The sequence below is a fragment of the Microcebus murinus genome, chromosome 4 (genome assembly GCF_040939455.1).
Source record: "Microcebus murinus isolate Inina chromosome 4, M.murinus_Inina_mat1.0, whole genome shotgun sequence".
Lineage (NCBI taxonomy): Eukaryota > Metazoa > Chordata > Mammalia > Primates > Cheirogaleidae > Microcebus > Microcebus murinus.
The window spans coordinates 83766648-83793355 of record NC_134107.1 but is presented as its reverse complement, the minus strand read 5'-3'; the positions used below and the strand labels follow the sequence as shown (position 1 = coordinate 83793355).

Genomic DNA, 26708 nt, shown 5'->3' with positions numbered 1-26708 from the left:
AAAAAGTAAAATACTCTAGAGTAAGTTATCTGACCACAATGGACATAAGCTAGATATCATAACAAAAAGGTAACTAGAGAATCTCCAAATGCCTAAAAATTAAACAACAAAATATTAAATAAGTTATGAGTCAAAAAAGAAACAAACTGTGGTATGAAGCTAAAAAAAGCCTTAGAGGGAAATTTATAGGCAGATGCATATATTAGCAAAAAGGAAAGAATGAACATCAGTATTTTGATTTTCCACCTCAAGGCTCTAGAAAAAGAAGACCAAATTAAACATAAGAAAAATAATCTGAATGAAATATTAAAGAACAAAGGTCAATTTTAAAATATAATAAAGAAAATCAAAATTAAAAATTGGTGTTTTAAAAAGACTTGTAGAGCCAGGTGTGGTGTCTCATGCCTATATCCTAGCACTTTGGGAGGCCAAGGTGAAAGGATCCCTTGATGCCAGGAGTTCAAGAACAAATGAAGCAACATAATGAGACCCTGTCTCTACAAAACATTTTTAAAAAATTAGCCAGGAGTGCTGGCACATGCCTGCAGTCCCAGCTACTTGGGAGGGTGAGGCAGGAGGATCTCTTGAGCACAGGAGTTTGAGATTGCAGTGAGCTGTGATGACACTGCTGCACTCTACTCCAGGTAACAGAATAAGACCCTCTCCCCCAAAAAATAAACAAATAAAAAATAAAAAAATTTGTTATATTGATAAACCCATATAGAGACTGATCAAGGAAAAGGAGAATAAACATGATCAACATCAGGAAAAAGGGAACATCATTACAAACCCAACAGACATTAGAAAGGTGAGAATATAAAAATATATATTTGATAGTTTTGATAAAATGGACAAACACCGAAAAAAAAATACAACAAAGCTTTTTCGCATGCGCGCGCACATAAAAGAATGCAAACAAAACCAAACCCCAATGTTTAAAGGGTCACAGCTCAGGTTTACCAGCTCCTTTTCAATAAAAGATAGAACATCATGGGAAAACATGCATAGTGTCAATGAGAAGGTATTAAGAGAGTCTTGTCATAGGATTTGAGTTTGCACTAGGTAATCTGGGAATGGTTTAAGGAAAGTGTGGTTTTGCTGGGGATGGGGTGTGATCAGAAAGAGCAGACAATTCTATGATTTGGTATCTAATTTTTATCTAGGAGGTGAGAGAAATGGAGTGATACTAAACCAGAGATGGGGAACCTGTGGCCTTAAATCCACATGTGGTCTTCTAAATCCTTAATTATGGCCTTTTGACTGAATCCAAATTTTCCAGAACAAACCCTTTTGTTTTTATTAATACACCTTTGTTCATCTTTTATATTTTTATTTTTTAAATGAAAATATTTAAAATACCAAAGAATAAAATAAGTTTCAACAAAACAATCTTCCTAGACTGACTAGCACAATTAGAACATTAGTAAGCCATAAGGGCTAAATTCCTGGCAGCTACGTGTATGATTTAGTTCTAACTTTTCCCAGCTGACTGGCACCACTACTGCACAAGCCTGCATGGCAGGAATTTATGGGCATTGAGTATGCCAGGCTGTTATCAGCTTTTGACAACGGTGTACTATGTTTCTGTTTGAAGTGGAATTTGTGAATAGCTCCACAGCTCAACAATACGTTTTCATTCTGTCTGCTTAACAGCCCATCGTGTCAAAGAAGACCAAGAGAACACTGAAGGAAGAAAACTGATTTTTTAATGAGGATGGGAATTACAATATTATCTTGTTTCTGCTAAGGATAAGATGATTTGCTTACTTTGTGACACTGTAATATCAACATTAAAGAAATTCAATGTTTGTCAGCGTGATAACACTTATAAGGACCACAAATAGTTTAAATTAGAGGGAGACGTGCAAAAGGTTTTGTTGCAGAAGTTAAATGATGAAAAGCAAAAGCAAAGACAATTCTTTCAAGCAGCAATAAGACCTGGAAATAATGCTACTGAAGCAACTTATAAAGTAGCTTATATACTCAGGGGAAAAAGGGAACCCATTCAATGATGTGGAAATTGTGAAAGAATGCACTGTTGAAGTTGTAGGATGCTTAGACCACGATAATGTTTCAAAGTACAAACAACTACCTTTTTCAAGGAGAACCACAACTGATCAACAGCATGAATTAACCTTCAACTTACAAGAGCCACTTCATGCAATACTTCAAAAGAAAAATATACATTATTCAATCGCTCTGGATGAATCAATGGATACTACTGACTCACACAGGTTTTATACTTCATTCAAGTAGTAAGAGAAGATGTTATTTGCTATGAAGATTTACTCACTTTGAACTCTCTTGAGAACAGAACACGGGGAATAGGTATCTTCAACAACTTTCAAGGTAAATGTGAAGTTAGACTGAATTTGGTAAATTTAAATAATTGTGTGACAGACGGTGCACCTTCCATGACAGGAAAACATGAAGGGTTTATTGCACAGAATAAACAAGTATTAACAGATCTGGATGCCCTCATTTCTTCTCATTGTATCTTGTATCAGCAAAAATCTCTGTGTTAAAAGCTATTTTAAGTGACACTCTGTAACAAGTTTTAAGTATTGTTAACTATATTCGTGCAAATGCAACACGCTGTCTTCAGTTTTGTAATGTGCTCAAGTTGAAGGATGAGGTATTCAGTGTGGATTTGCCTTATCATTCTAAAGTGTGTTGGTGATCCCAAGGACAGGTGTTAGCCAAAATTTTATCTCTGTGGAAACAGATAGTTAAATTTTATGAACAGAATCAGCAATGTGAATTACTGAAAGAAGATTTCTATAGGAATGGATTTCTGTGGACATCTTGTCAAATCGAAATGATTTGAATATTACCTTGCAAGGTAAAACTAAGTCTATAATGATATGTGGGCAAAAAAATCCAAGCATTTAAAAAAAAAAAGCTATCTTTTTTCAAAATGCTTCCTCAAAAGGAAATTTCAGATGAACATTTTCCCCAGTTAGCAAAGGTCATTGATGAGCGGGATGATATATGCGAATCATCTGAAGAATATGCAGCTGTTACAGACCTATTAATTGGAGAATACAACAAAAGTTTCACTGACTTTGAGAATCATGACGTCACACTCAAATTAGCATTTCAGCCTCACTTAGCTGATATTAATTACCAAAGCACCTAAAGAACTAGAGATGGAAATGATTGAGCCCTCAGCAGATGACAGTTTAAAATCATTGTTTGATGCTAAGAAAGATCCAATTGAAATATGAAAAAATGCAAAATTCTGCCTTCAGCAACATGCCCAAAAAATGTTTTCTTGCTTTTTAACCACTTATTGCTGTGAATCTACATTCTCCTACTTAACCCAAATCAAGATGTCCTTAAGGTCACAAATGACTGATACCCATCTAGAAGATCAACAGAAACCGCAGACCTCCGTGCTGCAACCAAATATTCAAATGTTTTCCAACAAAAAGTAGACATAACAAAGACATTAAAAGGTTAGTTAACTTTAAAATTCAGAAATAGTTTTCATTTTCTGAAATTATTAAATACAGAGTAGTTATATTTTTATAAAGTAATATACATTTTTAAGTATATCTAATTGAAATGTCTTGAATGTAGCCTTATTTGATTACAGCTGAATTAATATGGCCCTCCAACATGAACAGGGTCCCCACCTCTGGACTAAGCTATAATTTGGAAAACAGCAGAAGTCATTCAATATTAGCTGGGAGAAGAGAATGTTTGGTTATTTTTATGGTATAGAAAGTGTTCTTATCTTTGTGCCCAAACATGTTTATGGTTACAGAATTGCCTGCCTGATGTTGGTATTCTGTGAAATGATTTATACTCAAAAGAAATACACTGTGGCCCAGTTGTTAGAGCCAGGACAGCTCCTAGCCAACAGTAGTCAGGTGTTGCTTTTTTTCTTTCTCATTTACACAAGATACACAAATAAGCAAAACTTATCTATGCTGTTATAAGTCAGGAATGTGGTTATCCTTGGGGGAAGGGGGGCGAATTAGGTTTCTGGATTGCTAATAAAGTTTCATGTCTTGCTCCAGGTGCTTATACAGGTATATTCAATTTGTAAAAATTCATGAGCTATACATTTACATATATTCTCTTCTATATTAGTATTTCAAGAAAAAGTTAAAATTGAAAAATAAATGGTTTTCTCTGGTGAGTAGGAATAGTCCTGGGTAGGGGAGGAATAGAATGCTGCAGCTATTCTATATTATTTGATTTTGTAACCCATGCATGTATTATTTTGATATAACCTTTTTTAAAATATTCAAAAATTATTGTTTTGTTGTCTACAAAAGACCCTTGAGTATAAGTGCCATATCCTAATCATATAAAATATCAAATGTAGAATCATACAGTCCAACACAGTCTTAACTCTATGAAATCTTTATTTACACTGGAGTTAACTTGCAATGTAGTTATGACTTTTTTCTTCTGAACACAAAATCTGTACTGTACTTTAGAGAACTATGAAGACAGAATGACGAGGCACAAGTATAAGATATGGTCTCCTACTCCCTTTCTAGGGGAAGTCCTAATTTACATGGCTATTATCTGATTTTCTGAATCTGGATCAGCCTTGGATATTTTGTTTTGTTCTATCGGTCAACATGTATAAGGAAATTTGGGGTGCTTGGATGTATGGATATATTAATTGGATACATTCACTATGACACCTTTGGTGACTTCTATAACAATTAGACAGAGACTCAGACAAGATCAACCTATAAGGTATACCCAAATCCTGTAAAAATTTACAGTTAAAAGAAATGCATCATGCCAGGAAGTGAAAAATAATCTGTATTTTTACACCATGCAGGACAGCCATATAATTTTATCTGTCTGGAGTTTGGAAACCAATGCTGCTTGAACATTCACTATGACCACTGAAACTTAAACCAGGCAGTAGCCACTTTTGCTTCCACAGGGCCTGACATAAAAATTGTTTTGATAACTGAAACTTGTCATGCAGACTAGGATATTACTAATGATTTCTTCTTCATATTCCCTTGAGAATAAGACCAAAATCACTTCATCTTTTGTATGCAGTACACCTTTACAGATCCAAACTCTTCAGAAATATATTATTAAATGAGTTAGATAACCTCAAGTGCTATGAGAACTGCCATATAGGTCCAAATTCCATTCCATTATATAGATTACATTTTGGTAATGGTCTTCACTGAGAAACTATTCACATTGTATTACACACCATTCAGGCACAACTAACTTAAGATGAAAGGGACTTAAATAAAGACAATCCTAACCCTGACACCCAAATGACCAAATGGATATTACCTAAGGAGATGTTCTACAGCCTATTATGAATAAACTGCTGGCTTTATAGCTACTAAATAGAAAGAAATAGAACCAACATCTTAATATCCTCTTGGCCTATATGAAACAGCATATATGGACCTGGAAATTATACTATAGTCCCTTTATCTGGTCAAAAAAATACGTGGCTAAGTTTGAATGGCAGCTCCTGCAAGAGACAGCTTTGAAATTAATACAAGCGATTGTATTCATGGGATAATAAATGATCAACGAATAGTGCATGTTTTGCTATTTGTCTGTTTTGCTCCCTAAATCCCAATTTTCTTTATAAACTTTGCAGTGCTAGCAATGTGTGGGATATAAGCATGCACATGTATGTATATGCATATGTGTGTGTCTCTGTATGTACCTACATACACTTTGCATGGCACGCACTTAAAAGTTTCTGGGTATCACTTTCTAATTGTTGAAGACTGGGTTGAGTGCCTGTGCAGAAAAGAGTTAACATAGCAATCCTGAGACTGCTATCCCTAGAAAGGCCTGCTTGCATAGTTGGCCTATAATCAGTGCCTAGAAACTGGGATTTTGGGAGAGTTTCCACCATTCTCAAAACAGATAAAAGTAGCTCACTGTGCCTAAACTGTTTGTACAAACGATTTCGTTTGTACTGAACACCTGTGTTCCTTTGGGGAGTCTAAAATTTTGCTATATGCTAGGGAGAGAGTGCTGATATAATCAGCCCCCACAAAAACTCTGAGTTATGGGTCTCTAATAAATAAGCTTCCCTCGTAGACAACATTTGCACATGTCACACCTTGTTGCTGGTGGATTTAAGCATGTCATGTGTGATTTTACTAGAAGAGAACTCTTGGAAGCATGTACCCGTTTTCAGAAAATTTACATAAGTTTCTTTCTGGAAAGTGTCAAATATTTACCTTGTGCAACCAGATCTCGTCTTAGTAATGGATAAAGAACAGGTTCTACACCATCCATCTCTTGTATAATAAGAGTTTTCCCAAAACGTACTGCCAACTCAAGAGCTGTGATAAAGTTACTATCCTAAGAGAATAAAAAAGAATTCATATTAATTCCGTTATTATCTCACTGTTTACAAAGGTCTTTATAAATAATGAGTGAAGACATTAAAAGGAATAAAATATTTAAAAACTTAGTATGAATGTTAATAATTCAAATTATTCCCGATTGTTTTTCTACTTATAAGTACTTGGTGATGAATTATTTTAGTTGAATAAATTATCTTAAAAACTTCATAATTTATACAGACATGTAAGAAAATAAGCATTTTACCATTTTTTCAATTGTGGTAAAAAAGAAATCCATGATATATGAAATCTACCCTGTTCACCAATTTTTATGTGTATACTAGAGTATTGTTTACCATAAGCACAGTGTTGTACAAAGAAGATCTCTAGAACTTTTCCATCTTGCACGACTAGAACTCTATACCAAATCGATAGCAAATTCATATTTCTCCCACAATACAAAAGCCTTTCTTCAATTTTCTACAATAATTTCAAATTGTTACAGAAACAAAACTTGAAATTCCATATACAATAAGTTACTCATCCAGGTATCAATAAAAACTACCTTGCCTATGTTCAGAATCACACATTGAATTGGGGGGGGGGAGGCAACAGGATAAATTCTACTAATAGTAAACTTTTCTTGGTGTGATTAAGTCTAACCCTTGTGAACAGAACCTATAGACAAAATTCTAGAATTAGTGAAGAATTTTGAGGCCTTCTGACTAGAGAAGGAGTAGTTTTAAATATCATCCCAGGCCTCTGAGAAAGTTAAAAAAATATAATATTTAAGTGATAATTATTAACATCTCATACTGTAAGACATAAATGAGATTAAAGTATTTACATGTTATATAATTTACAATTATTCTTACCAAAAACAAATGAAGTAGAAACCTTCATTTTACAAGTAAAGTTTTAGAGGTTATTTTACAAAAAACTGAAGAATAGCTATGAAAGTTATTCATATGCTAAGCCTTCTTAAAAAAAAAAAAAAACACAAATCTGACCCAAAATAATTTCCTCTGCAAAATAAGCATGACAGTGAGAAGTAACTACCTTAAAGACTCTGATTACATTTCACTGACAAATCTTGGGATGAAGATGCTTGTGAGTGAGTTACAGGAATAAGAAATTATGGAAGGCATTGAGAGGAACTGTAAATATGTTAAAAGGCCAGAAGGCTTTTCTGATATTCCAAGCTAAGTCAGCAATACTTACTTCTACAGAATCCTATATTTATGTTCTTAATTATAATTTAGCGTAAAACTTTTTTGTCTCTCTAACCTACTGGGCTGTCCTTGACATTAAGGAAGGAATTGTGACTACTTAACTCACTGTGAAATTCCCAGTGCTTATATCAATACCTAGCACCAAATATTCTTTTTCTAATTATTTTTTCTAAATTTAAGGGGCACAAGTGAAGTTTTGTTACACAAATATATTGTGCAGTGGCAAATTCTAGTCTTTTGGTATAACCACACCTGAACAGTGAACATTGTACCCATTAAGTAATTTCTCATCTCTGAACCCCCTCCCACCCTGTCTCCCTTCCGAGTCTCCAATAGCTATTATTCTACACTCTGTGTCAATGTGTGAACATTTTATGCTCCTAATTCTAAGTGAGAATATGCTGTATTTGTTTCTGAGTTGTTTCACTTAAGATAATGGCTTTCAATTCCATCCAGTGTTGCTGAAGACATAATTTCATTCTTTTTTATGGTTAAATAATATTCCATTATGTATATATACCACATTTTCTTTATCCAATCATCTGTTGATGGGCACTCAGGTTGATTCCCTATCTTTGCTATTGTTATTAGTATTCCAAAAAACATATGAGGCCAGGTATCTTTTTGATATAATGACTTCTTTTCCTTTGGGTATACACCCAATAGATGGAATCTCCATACTATTTTTCATAGAAGTTGTACTACTATACATTCCCACCATGAGTGTATGAGTGTATGTTCTCTGCACCCTCATGAACATTTGTTATTTTTTGACTTTTTAATTATAGCTATTCTGGCCAGGCATGGTGGCTCATGCCTGTAATCCCAGCACTTTGAGAGGCTGAGGCAGGAGGACTGATTGAGGCCAGGAGTTCAAGATCTGTCTGAACAACATAGCAAGACCCCATCTCTACAAAACAAAAATTAAAATAAAATCTAGCTGGGTGTGGTGGTGCATGCCTGTAGTCTCAGCTACTTAGGAAGCTGATTCAGGAGAACTGCTTGAGCCTAGGGGTTCGAAGTTACAGTGAACTATGATCACACTGCTGTACTCTAACCTGGGCTACAATAGTGAGACTCTGTCTCAAAAATAAATAAGTAATAGCCATTCTGACTGGTGAAAGATGATATCTCAAGGTAGCTTTAACTTGCATTTCCCTGATTAGTGATGATGAACATTTTTTCATATGCTTGTTGGCAATTTATGTCTTCTTTTAAAAATGTCCTTTGACCACTTTTTGAGGTTACTTGTTTTTTTGTTGTTGTTGAGCTGTTTGAGTTCCTTATAAATTCTGAATATCACTCCCCTGCGAGATACATAGTTTATAAATATTTTTTTCCCATTCTGCAGATTGTCTGTTCACTCTGATTTTTTTTTCTTGTTGTGTAGAAGATTTTCAATTTAATTAAGTCCCATTTGTCTATTTTTGTTTTTGTTGCTTATGCTTTTGAGGTCTTAGTCATGAATTTTTCCTAAAACAATGTCCACAAAGGTTATCCCTAGGTTTTCGTCTAGCATTTTTATAATTTCAGGTTTGTTTGTTTTTTTATAATTTCAGGTTTTATAGTTAAATATTTGATCCATCTTGAGTTGATTTTTGTATATGGTGAGAGATGGGGGTCCCATTTTCATTCTTCATATAGCAATCCAATTTTTCCAACACCATTTATTGCAAAGGGTGTGCTTTCCCCAGTATATGTTTTTGTTGACTTTGTCAAAGATCAATTAGCAATAGATATGTTCTGGGTTCTCTATTCTGTTCCATTGATCTATGTGTCTACTTTTATAGCAATACTATGTTGTTTTGGTTAGGATAGCTTTGTAGGATAATTTGAGGACAGGTAATGTGAAACTTTGTTCTTTTTGCTTAAGATTGCTCTTTTTTTGGTTCTGTATGAATTTTAGGATTGTTTGTTCTAATTCTGTGAAAAAGGGCATTGATATTTTGATGGGATTGCACTGAATTTGTAGATTGCTTTAAACAGTATAGTCATTTTAACAATGTTAATTCTGATCCATGAGCATGGGATCTTTTTCCCTTTGTTTATGTCATCTACAATTTCTTTCATCAATGTTTTGTAATTGTCTTTGTAGAAATCTTTCACCACCTCAATTAAATATATTCCTAGGTCTTTGGGGTTTTTTTGTTGCTATTGGAAATGGTATTTCCGTTTTGATTTGCTTCTCAGCTTGACTGTTACTGCTGTATAGAAATGTTACTAATTTTTGTACATTGAATTTGTGAGCTGAAACTTTACTGAATTCATTTATCAAATCTTAGAGTTTTTTGGTGGACTCGTTAGTGTTTCAAGGTATAAAATCATGTTGTCAGCAAACAGATAATTTGACTTCCTCTTTTCCAATTTGGTTATCTTTTATACCTTTATCTTGCCTGAATGCTCTGGCTACGACTTCTAGTACCGTGTTGAATAGGAGTGGTGAAAGTGGACATCCTTGTCTTGTTCCAGTTCTTAGGGGGATTGCTTTCAATTTTTCCCCATTCAATATAATATCGGCTGTGAGTTTGTTGTATACAGCTTTTATTATTTTGAAGTATGTTCCATCTATACATAGTTTGTTGAGGGTTTTTATCATGAAGGGATGCTGAATTTTACCAAAGGCTTTTTCTGGATCTATTGAGATGATCATATGTTTTTTTTTTTTTTTTCTTAATCTCCTTTTTACAAATTAGAAAGTTTAACCTAAGAGAGTTACATTTCTTTCTCCAGGTCCCACACCGGGTAAGTTATAAGGCTCAGTCTTGAATCTATGTTTTCTGATTACAGACTCAAAGTTCTTTTCACTATAACACTGTATCTAAATTATTAGTAATACATACCTGCTGATTAATAACTTCCAAACGTGAGTCTTTCAAATGTGTTTTTAACCATTCTGTAGCTTGGGAAGAAGGGTCTATAAGAAATGGGCATACTCGACTCTAGTTTTAAAAAGAAAAGAAAAGTAATGTTTTTAAAATGATTAAAAGTTTTCATGGAAATAATTTGCTAAATATTATGAATCAATTACTAAATGAGCTTTTCTCTCAGGCTTTGGAGAATACAAATATGCAACTATAAAAAGGAAAGAAAGGTTCAGTTTTTAGCTGCACCAAAAACCACATTAATAAATTCAGTGACCAAAAATCAGAAATATTAAATTTAGCCACAGTAAATTAAGTATAGTTCTATTTACCACACAATAACACACAAAATGTGTATTAACAATATGCTAAGGACGCGCTCTAGTCCCATGCTGATGCCACATGCACCACTCTTTTTGGTTTTTTCAATACACAGTCAAGTTATTTCCTAACTTGATATATTTTTGGTTGAATAAACCATAAAGGCCTTAAAAAAGAAGTATGAGCTAATCTTAAACATACTGCTAAAATAATTATTAGTATAATTGTTTACATTTTAAGACATTAACTCTTCCAAAGTAGTAAATACCTAAGTATCGTAGAAGAATTACATAGGTTGTAGGTTAAGATCTAATGAACTAGAGACTAAATTAATTCTGGAATGTCACACTAATCAAATTGTAAAACAAATAGGACGTTAGAAACTAGTGAAAATGCCCTACACACACAGTGGCAGTTAGTAAGTAAACAATGATTAGTTATATATGTATAAAATATATGTCGTACATATGATAAATTTAAAAGTCATCTAATAATCATTGCTACCTAGTAAATCAGATTTAAATAACTGACCTAATTTTGCTTAAGTTTTCACATTTACTTGAAAAATGTAATGCAATTGTTTGCTACAGGGATAAGAGGGTATATATGAAAGAGTAAAATGAAAATAGAATTGGGATATGGTAGTCTCCCCTTTATCCACAGTTTCTCTTTCCATAGTTTCAGTTACTTGTGGTAAATCATAGTCCAAAAATAGGTGATACAGTACAATAAGATATTTTGAGAAATAGAGACCACGTTCACATGACATTTATTATAGTATATTGTTATAATTGTTTTATTTTATTATTAGTTATTGTTAATCTCTTACTGAGACTAATTTATAAATTAAACTTTATCATTGGGATGTATGTATAGGAAAAAATAGCATATGTAGGGTTTGGTACTATCCCAGGTTTCAGGTATCTGCTGGGACTCTTGCAACATATTCCCCATGGATAAGTGGGTGTGTGTAGCATGGGGGAACACTGTATATCTAATAAGAAAATATGTTATCTTAGTCAGTGGCATACCAAGAGGGAGGGAGATGGTAAGGACTATCTGTCCTGTAGACAAATAGCTTTTTATCACCAAAGTTGTTTAGAATTGCTAGAACATGGTAATAATAAAGAGATGATTTGACTTAAGACAGCTTTATTATTATTTTAAAATTCTCTACAGACCAGGTACTCTATTTCACTTATACCCAGAATAGACTACTCCCAGCACACCTTCTCCCATATTACATTACATGATCTTCACCCAGCATCTATTTCTAGAGGTTTCACTTATATGTTCTTCATATAAATGTACTATTCTAAGCAAAATGACATGGTGAGTAAATAGCCTCTCAGGTGTTACCATGGTGCTGTACCTAGTTTTTAGATCTAATTTTATGCAAATATTCAATAACAAACGTTTCACAATCCTACTAGATTTATTTTAAATTGTCAAAATTAAAGTTTAAAATATAAATTATTTTAAATTTTTAAAAAGTTCTTACCCATGATTTCAAACCAATGATCTGAAGCAGTCAAAAAAAAAAAGTAATGTTTCAAAACATCATGTTTTTAACAAAGAAAATATGCTTAAGAATTTCAAAGGGTACTTACAAGTTTCTTTTCATCTTATTTATATTTCTCCAGAGAGATTTAGACAAAAATTTCCAACATATATTTTATCTCTGTGTTCCATTAATAAATGCAGTTAAATTCCACATTTAACAAATTATAATAGATCTAAAAATGTTAAACTTCCATTCATTTATTTATTCATCTGTTACATAACAACTACAGTAGGATAGTACAAGGGGTACAGAATTAATAAGATATATACCCTTACCCTCAACACTTCACATCCTATAAAGAAGCAAAAATGAAAATTTCATCATCAAGAAGTGTACAAGATACTACACAAGGATGGCAAGTAGAGTTAGGGTAAGCTTCTAGAAAACAATTTAAGTCAAACTATGCCAAGAGAGATTAGCTAAAGAAGTGAAAAAAATTATTTCAGGAAAAAACAATAGTATGATATAGAAGCCAATAAAAAATTTTGGAGTATTTGGGAAATTTCCAGTACTCTGATATGGCTGGAGTAAAAATAGTGAGGGCAAAAATACATATAAAATGGCAGTAATAATCTTGAATCTGTCTGATTATGAACAGCTTCTTATGCCATGTCTAAGGATACTGAAATCTTAATACTGCAGGTACTGGGAAGTCACTAAAATCTATTAATTGAGGCAATATTATCATCATATTAATATTTTAGAAAGATCACTTCAACAGTAGTAAAAGAAGTGATACTAGGGGCAAAGGCCCAGCAGATATCAGTATTTATACAGGTACAAAACGAGGAAGGCATAAACAAAGCCACTGGCGGTGGATGTGGTTAAAACAGGACAAATTCATGAGACAACTGAGAAGTAGATTTGATAAGACTGGTTGAACAATTAACTCAATTACAAATTAAAGAGACATAGTGAGAATGACTCTCAGATTTGTAGCTTGCACTACTGGGCCAAGACTGTGATATCTCCAGTGGTAGAAAATAAAAGAGAAGGAGGTTATTAGGAGTGGGAGAGAAAGAGAAAAGTTTTACAGTGGAGAGCTACTTTGCATATCCTGCATGCTCCCTCAATGTATTTCTGATGGGGTTATCAATATGAGCAGGTAACCCAAGCTAAACAATCAGAATACTTTTGAGAGACTGGCACATATGGTGTAGTGCAGAGGGAGGTAGTGACACATCTTTAGTCGGAAAACAAAAACTCTAATAATGGTAAACATGCAGTCACCAATGGCCATTGTTAAGAAAGGGTAAAGAGAACCTATCTGAGGATGAATCCATCTGTTAAGATGAAGAGAGAGATGTTGTAGTAACATCTCTTGAATTCTGAAGCTTGCCCCAATCATTTGGACATCTCAGTTATTTAAAAGCATAATTTTTTAATTTTTTGCTTAAATGTGCTGTAATTGGCCACTGAAAGATTCTCAACTTAAAAAAATAGACAACAGTGAATTAGTTAAAGGCAGATAAAGCCTGAGCTGTCCAGGAAGCTCCAGATAAATATATTTAACAGGTAGTTGGAATTATTTGTATAGGTCAGGAGTTCAGAAGAGAGGTCAATAACTAGAGTTATAACCACTGATTTAAACTTTTCTTATCTGGGAAAGGGAGATTGTGTAGGGAATATTTTTGAAAGATATGATTTTTAAATTATGTAAGATAGTCTATAATTGTACTTCTATTTTTAATACTTAAGAAATGAGATAAGAGTAAAAATATTTTATGAATAAAACTAAAGTCTATCTCTTGATTAGCTAAGGAGAGTTACCTTAACATGAATAATGCAAAACAAGTAAGATTAAACACAAACACAAATGCAAACACACACACAGACACATATACACACACTCCTATGAGAAGCAGTTTTAGAACATAACCTGGGGCTAAACTGGTGTAGAGACTGATTGTACCACTTGACAGCTATGTGAACCTTGGCCAAGTGATTTAACTCTTCTGTGCCTCAATCTCCTTATCTATAAAAAGGATAATACATGTACCTACTACATTGATCTGGAAATTACATGAGACAAGTGTTTAAGTACTTTACCTATTTAATTCTTAAACAGTAATATATGCACAACATAGTAAGTACTACATAAGCTTGCTCATCATTATTTGAGAATTGAAGAATTTTTCTCTTTGTGATTTACCTTTATAACTTTATATTGTTAGTCTAGTATCAAATTAGTTTGCATATCCTCAGCATGTACCAAACAGCAAAAAGGAAAACAAAATCTCAGAAAGTTTGAGTGGTTAAAAGAAAACCAACTGACAGTGAACTATCCATAAACAATAAAACACAAATATCCAATTGATATCTTCACAAGAAAATGTATATAAAGTATGAAATTAAAATTAATCATCTTTTCCATCTCCTTTCTGGATGCTTCTCACACCGTCTCCACAGTTTCTAACAGCCTTATAATCTCCATTATATACGAGTTGGCCAACATTTAAAAGATCATATAATTTACTGCCCAAACCAAGCTTATCAAAGTGAAAGAAAAATACAAATAATTACATCAGGACAACAGGGGTAAACCATAGCCAAGCAATCCAGGACATATGATTACCATGGCCACATTTTCCCCTGCCCCTCAGAGACATAAGTCATATGAGCTTTCTGCTAATGTGATAAAACTAACTAGTGTTACAAGGCCAAGGCTACCTAAGGATTTGACTATTTACTCAGACAATACATGTACTTCAATAGTTAGCTTAACCTAAATATGAGAATTTCAAGCATCTTTGTGAGATCAACAAAAGAATAATAATTTTGGACATAAAAGGCTTTTCTTAGCATGACTACAGGACTTGAATCTGGGAAAGCCTCTTCTGTTGAGAGGGAGAATATCAGAAAAGCTTTAGTATAGTTAATGAGGAGATCTAATATACTCCTGAATCAAAAATACATCTTATTTTTCATGCCTAGCCATCTTTTCTCATAGAAGATTTCCCAGAAGCCCAACTTGTATATGTTTAGAGATTAATTTCACATATATCACATGGTGATGTTATGAGGAGATATTATAGACACGTGCTATCTAATCACACCCTTAACTACAAGAACTTCTTTTAAATCTAGCCTACCTTAGAACTGAGATAGAGTGTTGACCATAATGGCAAATTCATTTCAACAAAACAAATTGCCCTAACAAATTTCTTGAAATGGTTTTTGTTTTGTCTTATAAGTAGACATAAGTATCTAAAAGGAACTTGGTAATATTAAATAGAAAGTAAATCTAAGCTTATTATGAAATTTAATTGCAAAAGAAATTTCCCCATATTCTTTATGAAAGAATTCATAAAACAAAATTATGCATTTTAAACCAATATCAGCAAAAAATAAAAATTATTCAGATAAATGTATTTTTCTAAATGCTTACCTCCCTGGTTTCTTATGGAATGAAAAAAGAATTCTTAAACTAGTTTTTTTTTTTTTTTAATATGCAAGGAATTGCTTTCTTGGATCACTGAAACAGGAAGAAGTGATTATGAAACATTGGGGAAGGAACAGCAAATATGATAAAAAGCATATAGCTTGCTGTCATGCAATGAATTTATTTATATACACACTTAGAGTTCCAGATTTATAATTCCAGTGTGAAAATGATAAAAAACTTTTTAAAAAATTTAAAAACAGGCCAAATCAAATTAAAAGAAGGAAAAACTAATTTGTAGTTAGCAACTCTCTACTGGTAAGACACCAATGTAATGAACCAAACTATGGTCAGATAGTCAATGGGTCTAATAAAACAAAACAAATTATCCATGACTGAACCAGACCAAAAATATGAATTTTATAATATGGTTTATGCTACCTAAAGAGGTACATTTAATGTTCATGCTTTCTTTGAGACTATCAAGTTATAGAATAAAGAAATGGTGTACGGACAAGGAAAAGGGTTCAGAGAGGAAAGAGAATACTAATATTGTGAAGTATAAGCTATTGAGACAAAGAACAACAAAAAAAAATTCACATTATCAAGGGGGAAAATTTATCTTCCAATTTCTATATCAGAGTAAACCAAGTTAATGGTAAAATTCAAATGTTATTCAAAGTAATGATTTATGTACATGGCCTTAAATTTGATTTTCACATTCGCTGCCAATAAGGTTGTGATATTTCAACTTCAAATAATGACTTTTGGATAACATACACTATGTGAAAGAATAATTTTCCAAAATATGCATATGCTCATCTCTAACTTATAACCTAAACTTATCTTCACTTTGTATAATTTTGTTTGGCAAAAGAAAATAAAATGAAAATATAAATTTTATGAAGTCATATACTCTATGAAGGAATTATATAACCAAATGAATCAGGTATCCCTAAAACATTTCTATTACTATTAGGAAGCTCAATTTAGAATACCTTGCCAACAAAATAATGCCATTTTAGTTTATACTTTTATATTAAGGTAAAAATAAATTATACCAAAAATTTTAGATTCACTAACTGAATCATGAATTTTCATTAGCAAAACATTTTCACTTTTATGTAACTCAGAAAAAGATAACTGTGAAAGCCTAGGAATCTGAAGAAAGCAATTCCTGCAGCAAGCCTAAAAAGAAAACATTTATAATGAGAAAATTAAAATAAATTAATTACCTGTAATATAACAAGAGCATTTTCTATGGAAAGGTCATCTGATGGTAGGCCTTCACTTTTCCAAATTAACTGTTCACTTTCAGTACAAAGAAATCGCCTCAGATCAAATTCTGAGAAGTTAAAGATATTGATAATACTTCATTACAATGATCTTGCATTTGAAGAAGGGAAGGGTATAAAACTACTTAAAATAGCCTGGAAGAAAAGTCCTATGCTAATCCTTAATTTGAAATCCATTCATCCACATTGAGTACCCAAAACCAAGGGGAAAAAAGCTTTTAAAAAAAGTACAAAGAAATGGAACTCAGTTAAATCATAATTGAAAGTTTTACAACAATAATTTTGTGAAAACGACTAAGATCACAAGAAATGTAAGTTCCTACATCTTATGACATAAAATTACTATAAAAATAAAAGCTATATAATGTTTAACTGCATTCATACAATATCAAAAATAATTCCGTGGTCTCAGTTTTTTGCAGTTATTTAGGAATAGAAGAATCATAATAAAAAAACAATTCCCAGAACACTTGTGGAATTCAGCAAATCTAAAGGAGCTATGTTATGCTTGTAACTCACAGAAAATATTCCTCATTTAAAAAAAGTAAAATAACAAAGGTCAAAAGGTGCATTTTTAGTCTATACTGAAATTTCAAATTAATGAATAACTAAATACAAACTTTCAAGACCAGCTGACTTGGTCCATTCTTCCAAACAGCTTTTTCTCAGACACTCAGGAGCAGCAGAAAGATATGTAATAAATGCAGCAGCCAGTTGAGCTCTTTTAGGCAGGGTAGCTAACTCCTCTGTTATCTCTGCAACCTGGTGGGAGGTCAGAGGGCAGAAATGTGTATGGATATGTTTTAACACAGAAGAAAATGACAGCTGTATAGTTTTGGTTGTGGGAAAAAAATCATATATTGGTTTAAGTAATAACCCTTTGTTTTGAATACAACAACATATAAAAATATCAAAAAGACCTCATGTCCTATTGTGGTATTTTTAAAAAGTATAAAACCCTAATATATTTGTAGAACAAACATATTTTGTCATTGAAAATTCCTAATGATCATAATGAAAGGAGAACTTTCATTCCAACCACAGTAAAATGTGAATTTGTGATCACTCTGTAAAACAAAATCAAGACACAGAGTATGAACAAAGGCACAAAACAAAAATAAAGCATGAAAACCCATTAGAGAACAGTTAGTGTGAATAATGCATAAGATTCACTAGAGAAGGTAATTATATAAAAGGAATGAAAAGAGAGAGGTAGAGTTGATTTTAGGTATACATGAAAGGATTCCCATGACATGCAAAGGAATTTCTGTTTTAACCTGTAGCATGAGACATTGAAAGTGTTTAAGTGGGCAGTGAGTAACATAATCTGATTGAGTTTTAGAAAGATTAATTCAGATGACAAATGAAGGATGGACTAATTAAAGGGTCAGCTAGGAGGAAGACAAGTTTTTAAAAATCCAGACAAGAAAAGGATTAGATCAAAGATGGGAGACAAATACATAGAATATTTGCAAATGGATATGATGAGTAAACAAGGAAGAGTCTAAGACAACCCACACATTTTTAGTTTTGATGTCCAGAAGAAGATGCTTTCAGTGAAATAGGAAATAAAAAAAAAAAAAAAAACATGGAATGAGAAAAATCAAATAATTCAGACATGTTGGGTTTGAGTTCCTGAGAGATAACTAAATACAAATGTCTAAAGTATAGTTGAAAACATAAATTTAAAACTCAGCAGTCTAGAAATATAGCTCTGGTAATCATCATGATATAGCTGATTTTAAAACTGGATGAAATAATTTCAAAATAGTTACAAGCAAATTTGGTGAGGAAGGGAATAATGAAGACAACATTACTGGGTGAGCAGAAGAGATCAGGTGAGGCAAAGAATCTAACTGGTTAAAGATAAAAAAGGGAAAAACAAGAGACAAGACTAACAAAGTTAAAATTATAGAGTATTAGAAGAAGAAATAAATAACCAACAGTATCAAATCCTAAAATTCTTTCCTGGTGAAGGTAAATTTTAAAAAGTCTCTAGGAGTAAAAAATTCTCCATCAATTTATTTTCATCTTGCCCTTCCCCTGAATAACACTGGGTAGTAAAAGGAAAATAGGTTATTTTGTCTATAATCTATTCATATAAAGATATTCATTTAAAGATTAATTCACATAATGGGCCATTTACAGCTATATCATTTAACCTAAGCCACCTGCAAATTAATGGATATTTTCTCCTTTTTTTTTTTTTTTTCAAACAAATACTTTACATTATAGGTTTCCTATGATTTAAAACAGCAGTCCCAACCTTTCTGGCACCAGGGACCAGTTTCATGGTAGACACTTCTTCCATGGACTGGGGCGGGGGGATGGTTTGGGGATGATTCAAGCACATTACATTTATTGTGCACTTTGTTTCTATTACTACATTGTCACTTGCCACTCACTGATAAGGTTTTGATATGAGTCTGCAAGCAATTGATTTATGATGGTCTCTGCACAATCAAACCTCTCTGTTAATGATAATCTGTATTTGCAGCTGCTCCGCAGTGCTAGCATCACCGCCGCAGCTCCACCTCAGCTCATCAGGCATTAGATTCTCATAAGGACTGTGCAACCTAGATTCCACATATGCAGTTTACAGTAGGGTTCGTGTTCCCATGAGAATCTAAGGCCACTGCTTATCTGATAGGAGGTGGAGCTCAGGAGGTGATGGGAGCAATGGGGAGTGGCTGTAAACACAGATCAAGCTTCGCTCACACATTTCCGGCTGTGTGGCAGGTTCCTAACAGGCTGTGGACCAGCACTGGTCTGCACCCAATCCAGGGGTTTGGGACCACAGTTTTAAAGGACTCCCCTTTTAAACAAACCTGTGCATTCCATCTCTTGTGTTCTCTATCAAGCTGATTAATTAAGACTTCTGCAGCTCTGATTGTCTCTTGGGCTTTGCTTACTTCAGCTTCAAGTTTAGCAGCTTCTGAAGTCCTGCTCTGAAATCTATGAAAACATTAATTAAAAGCAAAAAGTATTTAAGAGAAATTTTTAATGAAATTATCCTTACATAATAAAGGGAACTTTTATGACAGAATTTAATTAATAATAATGATAATGTAAAAAATATTAATAGAACAAATATATCAGCATATATATTTGAAGTGTAGCATTTTCTACCTCCAAAAACTTCACAGGGCATCCATGCCCTACTACATTTTATACGAATTTCTCAATATGGCACTTAAGGCCCCATTTTAAAACTTATCTAATCCATCTTTCTAGTTTTATTTCATTCTATTTCAGTCCAGCAAAACTATATGTCAACATCAGAAGAATTCTATATTCCCAATAAATATCCTATCCTTTATCTTCTGTGTTCTTCAGGATGTCCTATTTACCTGGATACCTTCCAACTACTCCCTTATTCCTACCCTCACCCCTCAGCCCAACCACCTCCAATATCTACCACTAAAAATGTAAATAAAATTTCAAAATTCACCACAAATATCCAGTGTATTGTACATAATCTCTCCCTATATGCCCATTCACCAAAGTTTATAGTTCTTTTTAAATTATTTTCCTTGAAAAACACTTGTACAATTTTATTATTTTGTTAAATATAATAGTAATATTCTACATAATTACTCATTCAACAAATATGTAAGTGCTTATAATATGGCCAATATTATACCAACTATCATAAAAGTAGCATGTCACTTAATTCTTAGAACAGTTCAAAATAAGTATTATAAATCTCCTGTTACAGATATAGAAAGTTAGGCCCAAAGAGATTATTGTACAAGGTTAGTAAATAATCCAATAATCAGTAAAGGATCTAAAATTCATATACAGAAGTACCTGGCAGTAAATTCCATGCACTGTACAGTACATTTCATTGCCTAAGTACCTTTTTCCTTCCTCCCCTAGGCACAAGATTCTAGAACTGAGCTGTCCAATATGGTAGCCACAAGCCACTTTGTGACTATCTAAATTTAATTAAAAATGAATAAAATTAAAAATTGAATTCTTCAGTCATATTACATACATTTCAAGCACTTAGTAGCCACATATGCCTACTGGCTACCATATTGGACAGCACAGATTATAGAACATTTCTATCATCTCACAAAGTTCCATTGGACAGCACTTCTCTAGAAGTAAGAAAGAGAAAAGCATTACTTACTGCAATAATTCATACCACACCTTGAACATGGTTTTGCAATAAATATTTGTTAAATTATACCAATTCATGTGTCTGTACAAGTTGTATTAAAAATGGCAAACATCTCCTTAATTTTATCAAATTTAAAATTTGATAAATCATGTTTGTTTTCCAATTATTTGTTGATATACAAGAAAATAAGACTGTCACTCACAGCCTATAGTCAATTAAACCTTAAACAAGGATCATAATAAGTAAAAGCACAGTGATCAACATTAACTCATTCTTGACAATGACTCCATAATAGAAAATGTAATTCTGTTCTACTTAAAATTAAAATTTAACTCCAAAAGTTTCTGTAATAATTCTTCCAAAAGATTGGTGTTAATAGTATGGTGTAGTAGTTAAGAACAGAAACTTTATGGAATTACACAAATCTACTATCTAATGTTGTGTTAGTCACTTACTAGCTGCTCAACTTTAGGCAAATAAGCCTATCTAATTTTATGCTTCCTAAGCTGCTGAACAGAAGAATAATAATTACCTCTCATCATCATTCTAAGGATTAAAAAGATAATATGCAAAGTGCCTAGTACAACACCTGACACAGCAAGTGACTAATAATCAAAACATTGCCATATATGTTAATCACTTAATAAACAATTGAGAATTAGCTTAATATTAAAGTACCAATTGTGAGCATATGACAATGAAAATAATAAATTATATTTATTTTCCTTATACTTCTCTAATAACCCCTGGCAAAAAATGATGTGATTTCTTTCCTATGCTTCTAACATCAAAATTGTTCAGAAATATTGAAAACACTAGGTTTATGGGTTTAAAGTTTTCTTTGGGGTTTATTTTTTTCTCTATAAGTGAATATGAGAGAGAGAGAAAGAACTGTTTCCTGAATCAGAGAAAAAAAATCATAGTTTTAATCTGATGAATTTATTTCTTAGTACAATTATTTTTCTTCTGTAAAAAAAAAAGGAAGCATTACACATCACTTACAAAAAAATCCTGTAGCTTATAGAAAAGTATGAGTCTCATAAAACAAAAAGCAACTATAACACATACTATATTTAAGCACATCATTCTTCAGCTTTCTTTCACAATTTAAAAAAAAAGTTGCAAGATTTACAGTAAGTCCCAAATTGATGTATTTCTACCCTGTACTAAATAGCAATCACAGGGACCCAGAGATACACGAAAGGCTTTAAGACTAATCATATTCATAATGGTTCTTAGCTTGAGTATAATATTTGTATGAAGAATTTTTGTTTTAATACAAAGACGACAAAAGTTAAAAGGAAAGAATTTTCAACATACTAATGCACTTTTGAGAAGATTATAGAATAGATGAACCCATAGGGTCATCTGACATAAAAGAGTCTAAAATCTAAAAATCAAAATATAATAAGAAAGATATCAAAATGTCAAATGTAAACACTCCTAGCATTAACTCATTACATTCAATTCCTCTTGCTCAATTTTCTCACCAGTGCTTGGGAATATATATAGTAATAGCTATACAAATGGAGACTTAAAAGATTTTTATTCTTATCAAAAATTTTCCTTAAAAGGAGCACCTTCTATATCATTCTATACCCTTCCCAACTGTAGAGCGATTAATCACAAAAGAAGTGAAAACAGTCATTACAACTAAGATTTTCAAATTTCAATACTCAAATATTTCAAATATAATTTGAAATATATTTCAAAACTTAACTTACTTCTCTTTGAGTTCTGATACCTTTTGACCAACAGAATTAAGAAGCTCCTCTAGTTTCCTTTTTCTGTCTTCAGTTTTCTTCAAATTTCTAAAATAAAATTCAATATTATAAAAGTCATTCTATTTTAGAAATCAATAATAAAACAGCAGCAGCATCTTAAAATGTAATCTTACAGTAAACATACAACAATGAAAACTGTTACTACTTCAGAATTTTAACACTTTTGATTAGAACTTAACTTGAAAAGCAATGCTGAAATTAAAAATGTATCCTTTAAGCCAACTATACCACTTCTAGGAATCCATATTAAAAAAACACTTTTGTGTAGATTTCTGTATAAAAATGGTAAGCTAAACATATTAATTTATCTTCTATCTTTTCTAAAACCCTACTAGTAATAAAATGAAACCAAGAGAATAATAAAGATATATATGAACAAGAATAAAGAGAAAGAAAGCTAACAGTATGACAAAGGAGACATTTCAATAAAATTTTTGAAAAGTAATAACTGATACACCAGAAAGCAAAAAGCCAAAAGCTAAATGCTGCAGGAAGAGGAGCCAAAAGCAGAATTCCAAAACACTCAGGAAAAATAGACAACAGGTACTTCCGAAGGTAACAATAAAGCTAAATACAGAGGATCGTTTAATAGTTGGTTTTATTATATAAAGAGTTTGATCTCATATTCCCTCCTCCATTGAGAGTAAACTATCCTCTTTACACAACCCAGAATGCTGTAAGTCTAGCTTATGTCCCCACCCATCTCCATCCATCCATCCCTGCCCACACCCTATTCAAAAGACATGAGGATTCTTTTTAAAAAATGAGTGATACCTTTCCCCCAAAAAATATCCACAAATATTAGGATGTTGCCATCAAATGAATGGCCGGGCCACAATTAATCACCTACAGTGAAGTTCAGCAGCCAAGGAATCCAGGTCACACACTCAAAGCTCCCATCCAGATTTTCATCACTTCACAATTAATTACTAACAAACAGCCAAGGACTAGACACATCAAGGAAGCTTCCTAACTTGAAAGAACACAACAAACAAATCCAGAAAGAAATCCAGAAAGAAATATCAAGGCCAGAAGCAAAAGTAAAATTAAAAAAAACTTTAACATTCTGAGAGAGACAGAGAACATATTTCATGTAAAAAACAGATGCTATTTTTTTAAATGTAAAATTAAAAAATAATGGAACTTTGCAAATTACAAATGTAATAGCAAAAACCAAAATGAAACAGTATAATGGAAAGGACAATACATCTGAGATATTAAAACAAAAGACAAAACTCATGGTAACTAGGTAGGGCTACTGTGTACTGCCAGATATTTGTGCACTGCACAAACACCTGACCGAGTGTCTTTCCAGAAGGGGTGCTTTTTTCTATTTTGTACAAAGATGTTATAATTGCTAGCAAAACCCTGAAATTATTACAGAAGCTATAAGAACATATTATATTAGTCCAAGTATTCTCATAAAAGACAAATAGAGCCGGGCGCGGTGGCTCACGCCTGTAATCCTAGCTCTCTGGGAGGCTGAGGCGGGCAGATTGCTCAAGGTCAGGAGTTCAAAACCAGCCTGAGCAAGAGCGAGACCCCGTCTCTACTATAAATAGAAAGAAATTAATTGGCCAACTGATATATATATAAAAAAATTAGCCGGGCATGGTGGCACATGCCTGTAGTCCCAGCTACTCGGGAGGCTGAGGCAGAAGGATCGCTTGAGCCCAGGAGTTTGAGGTTGCTGTGAGCTAGGCTGACGCCACGGCACTCATTCTAGCCTGGACAACAAAGCGAGACTCTGTCTCAAAAAAAAAAAAAAAAAAAAAAAGACAAATAGAGTTTCAGATAAAGAAAATGAAGGTAACACTTCTACCTGCCTATTCAGAACCATTGATAAAGCCTCAGATTTGTTCTGGCATGCACTCCCCCCTCACCTAGATTAGGTAGATACTGACTGATCTAATCACTTTAAGCAAGGAGAAAGCAAGTGCGAGGAAACATCTGGTGGAAATCTTCTCGGAAAGATTTCCTTGTTCTTAAAAAGAGGTGCACGCTTATTAAAAAAAAAAAGTTTACAGGAAAAACAATATCTTTCTTTCAACTACATGTCATTTTGTCTGAATAGAACTTTAGCAGCCATCTTGTGTCCAAAGGGGCAGTTAACTTACAGATAAATTGAGAATGCCAGGAAAGCAGGGAAGAGCTCAGAAGAGCTTGATGTCATAATGGAGGTACATAATTAACCACCCTGGGATCAACCTACTTTGGGACTCACTGTTTGTAATACATTGTTTTATTTCTAAAGCCATTTTGAGTGGCGATTTTGCAAATCTACAACCAAAAGCATTCTAAATGATACAGAGATACAGAAAGCAATTGCTAAAAGAATAATGTAATAAACGTTCCCAAACTGTTATGCATGAATTTCTAAACATAAAGTAAACAGTGAGCATCTACTATAAAGATTTATAAAATTTCACAATGCAAGAAACCCTAAAAACTTCTAAAGAGAAAAAAAATATGGGGTAACATACAAAACATTGGGAATCAAAATAGCATTCAACAGCAACATTGACTCTAGAAGAAGGCAGAGAAGAAGCTTTCAAACTTTAGTGTGCACCAAAATCACCTAAAGAGTTTGTCAAAGCACAGACTGCAAGGACTCACACACCCTCAACCCTCACCATCAGCATATCTGAATCTGAATCAATAAATCTAGGTAAAGTTCAAAAATCTACACTTTCAACGAGTTCCAACGTGATGCTGATGTTGCTGATCTAGGGACCAAATTTTAAGAATCATTACAACAGAAGGTGGCTTCAAAATTGTAAGCTAAAACTATTTCTAGCCTAGTATTCTAAACACAGCCCATTTACTAATCATGGATGACGGTATAATATAGGTATTTTTAGACATGCAAAATAGCAAAATACTTTCAATCCCATATACTCTTTCTTAGGAAGCTACTGTGCAGGATGTGTTGTAGAAAACGGAAGAACTAAACTAAAAAAGAGAAAGACAGGAATTCAAATTGTATAAAAGGATATAATAAAGAAAAGAAACAAGGGTAATCCCCAGAACAAAGGTAAAGAGAAGTATAACAGCTGTGAGCAGCAGGCCTAGGAAAGAATTAATCCAGATTGGAACAGGAGAAAAGGCTGTAGAAGGGATAATTCTAAGAAAAAATAAATAGAACACAAAGATTACCAAATATGTTTTAGGGTTTTAACAGACTGTGGATAAATTTGTAATACATAAGCAATAATATTAACAAAAAGATGTATAAGAAAGGAAATAAGATAAATGAAATAAATTTTCCTAAAAGTAGAAAATTAATAATTAATGTCAAATATTGAACAACCAAGAACATAACATACCTTTTGGTCTACATTTAGAACAAAAGAGATAAAATATAATGCTGACTCAATAATGACAGCAGATTGGAACTTTAAGCTCCAATAGTAAAGGGTTAAATCTTTCCCCTACTTGCCCAGACACTATTTTGGAAAATAAATCCTAAACATGTGCTAGAACTTAGAAGGTGAAAGAAATATGAAGGCAATAAAATTCCAGAACCTTCTTTTTGTACTTTAATATTATTCCTTATATAACTTTGGCTCCTTCTAAAGGAACTTCTACTAAATTATCCTTCCAACAACATAATAATGGCAGAGAAAAAGTGAGCTGGTTCTACTGTCCATCTCCTTCTAATTGCTTTCTTTTTCTGATCTGTTTAATTTTGAATTTGTATTTAATTGAATCATTGAACCATTTTATATGTTTTAATATTGGTAGCTGACTTTGTAGAAGTAGAGAAAAAATAAGTAATAAATAATATAATAAACTCATCATATTCATGAAAATAAGTAAATGTTAGAATTGTTTA

General features: G+C 32.8%; 1 protein-coding gene across 3 annotated transcripts in view; it reads right to left on the bottom strand.

Annotated features, from left to right (window-relative positions):
- The window catches only part of DYNC2H1 (dynein cytoplasmic 2 heavy chain 1), a 264459-nt gene that overhangs the window by 137072 nt on the left and 100679 nt on the right, over positions 1–26708 (bottom strand). For 2 of the 3 annotated variants that reach the window (XM_076002468.1, XM_076002470.1), the window contains exons 60-66: positions 22814–22900; positions 19792–19918; positions 17584–17725; positions 16904–17013; positions 12224–12244; positions 10381–10479; positions 6201–6324 (exon numbers count right to left, since the gene is read on the bottom strand). In XM_076002468.1, coding sequence (XP_075858583.1) covers positions 6201–6324; positions 10381–10479; positions 12224–12244; positions 16904–17013; positions 17584–17725; positions 19792–19918; positions 22814–22900 — 710 coding nt within the window. The remainder of the gene's footprint in view (positions 1–6200; positions 6325–10380; positions 10480–12223; positions 12245–16903; positions 17014–17583; positions 17726–19791; positions 19919–22813; positions 22901–26708) is intronic. The other variant, XM_076002469.1, reaches the window with a different exon arrangement.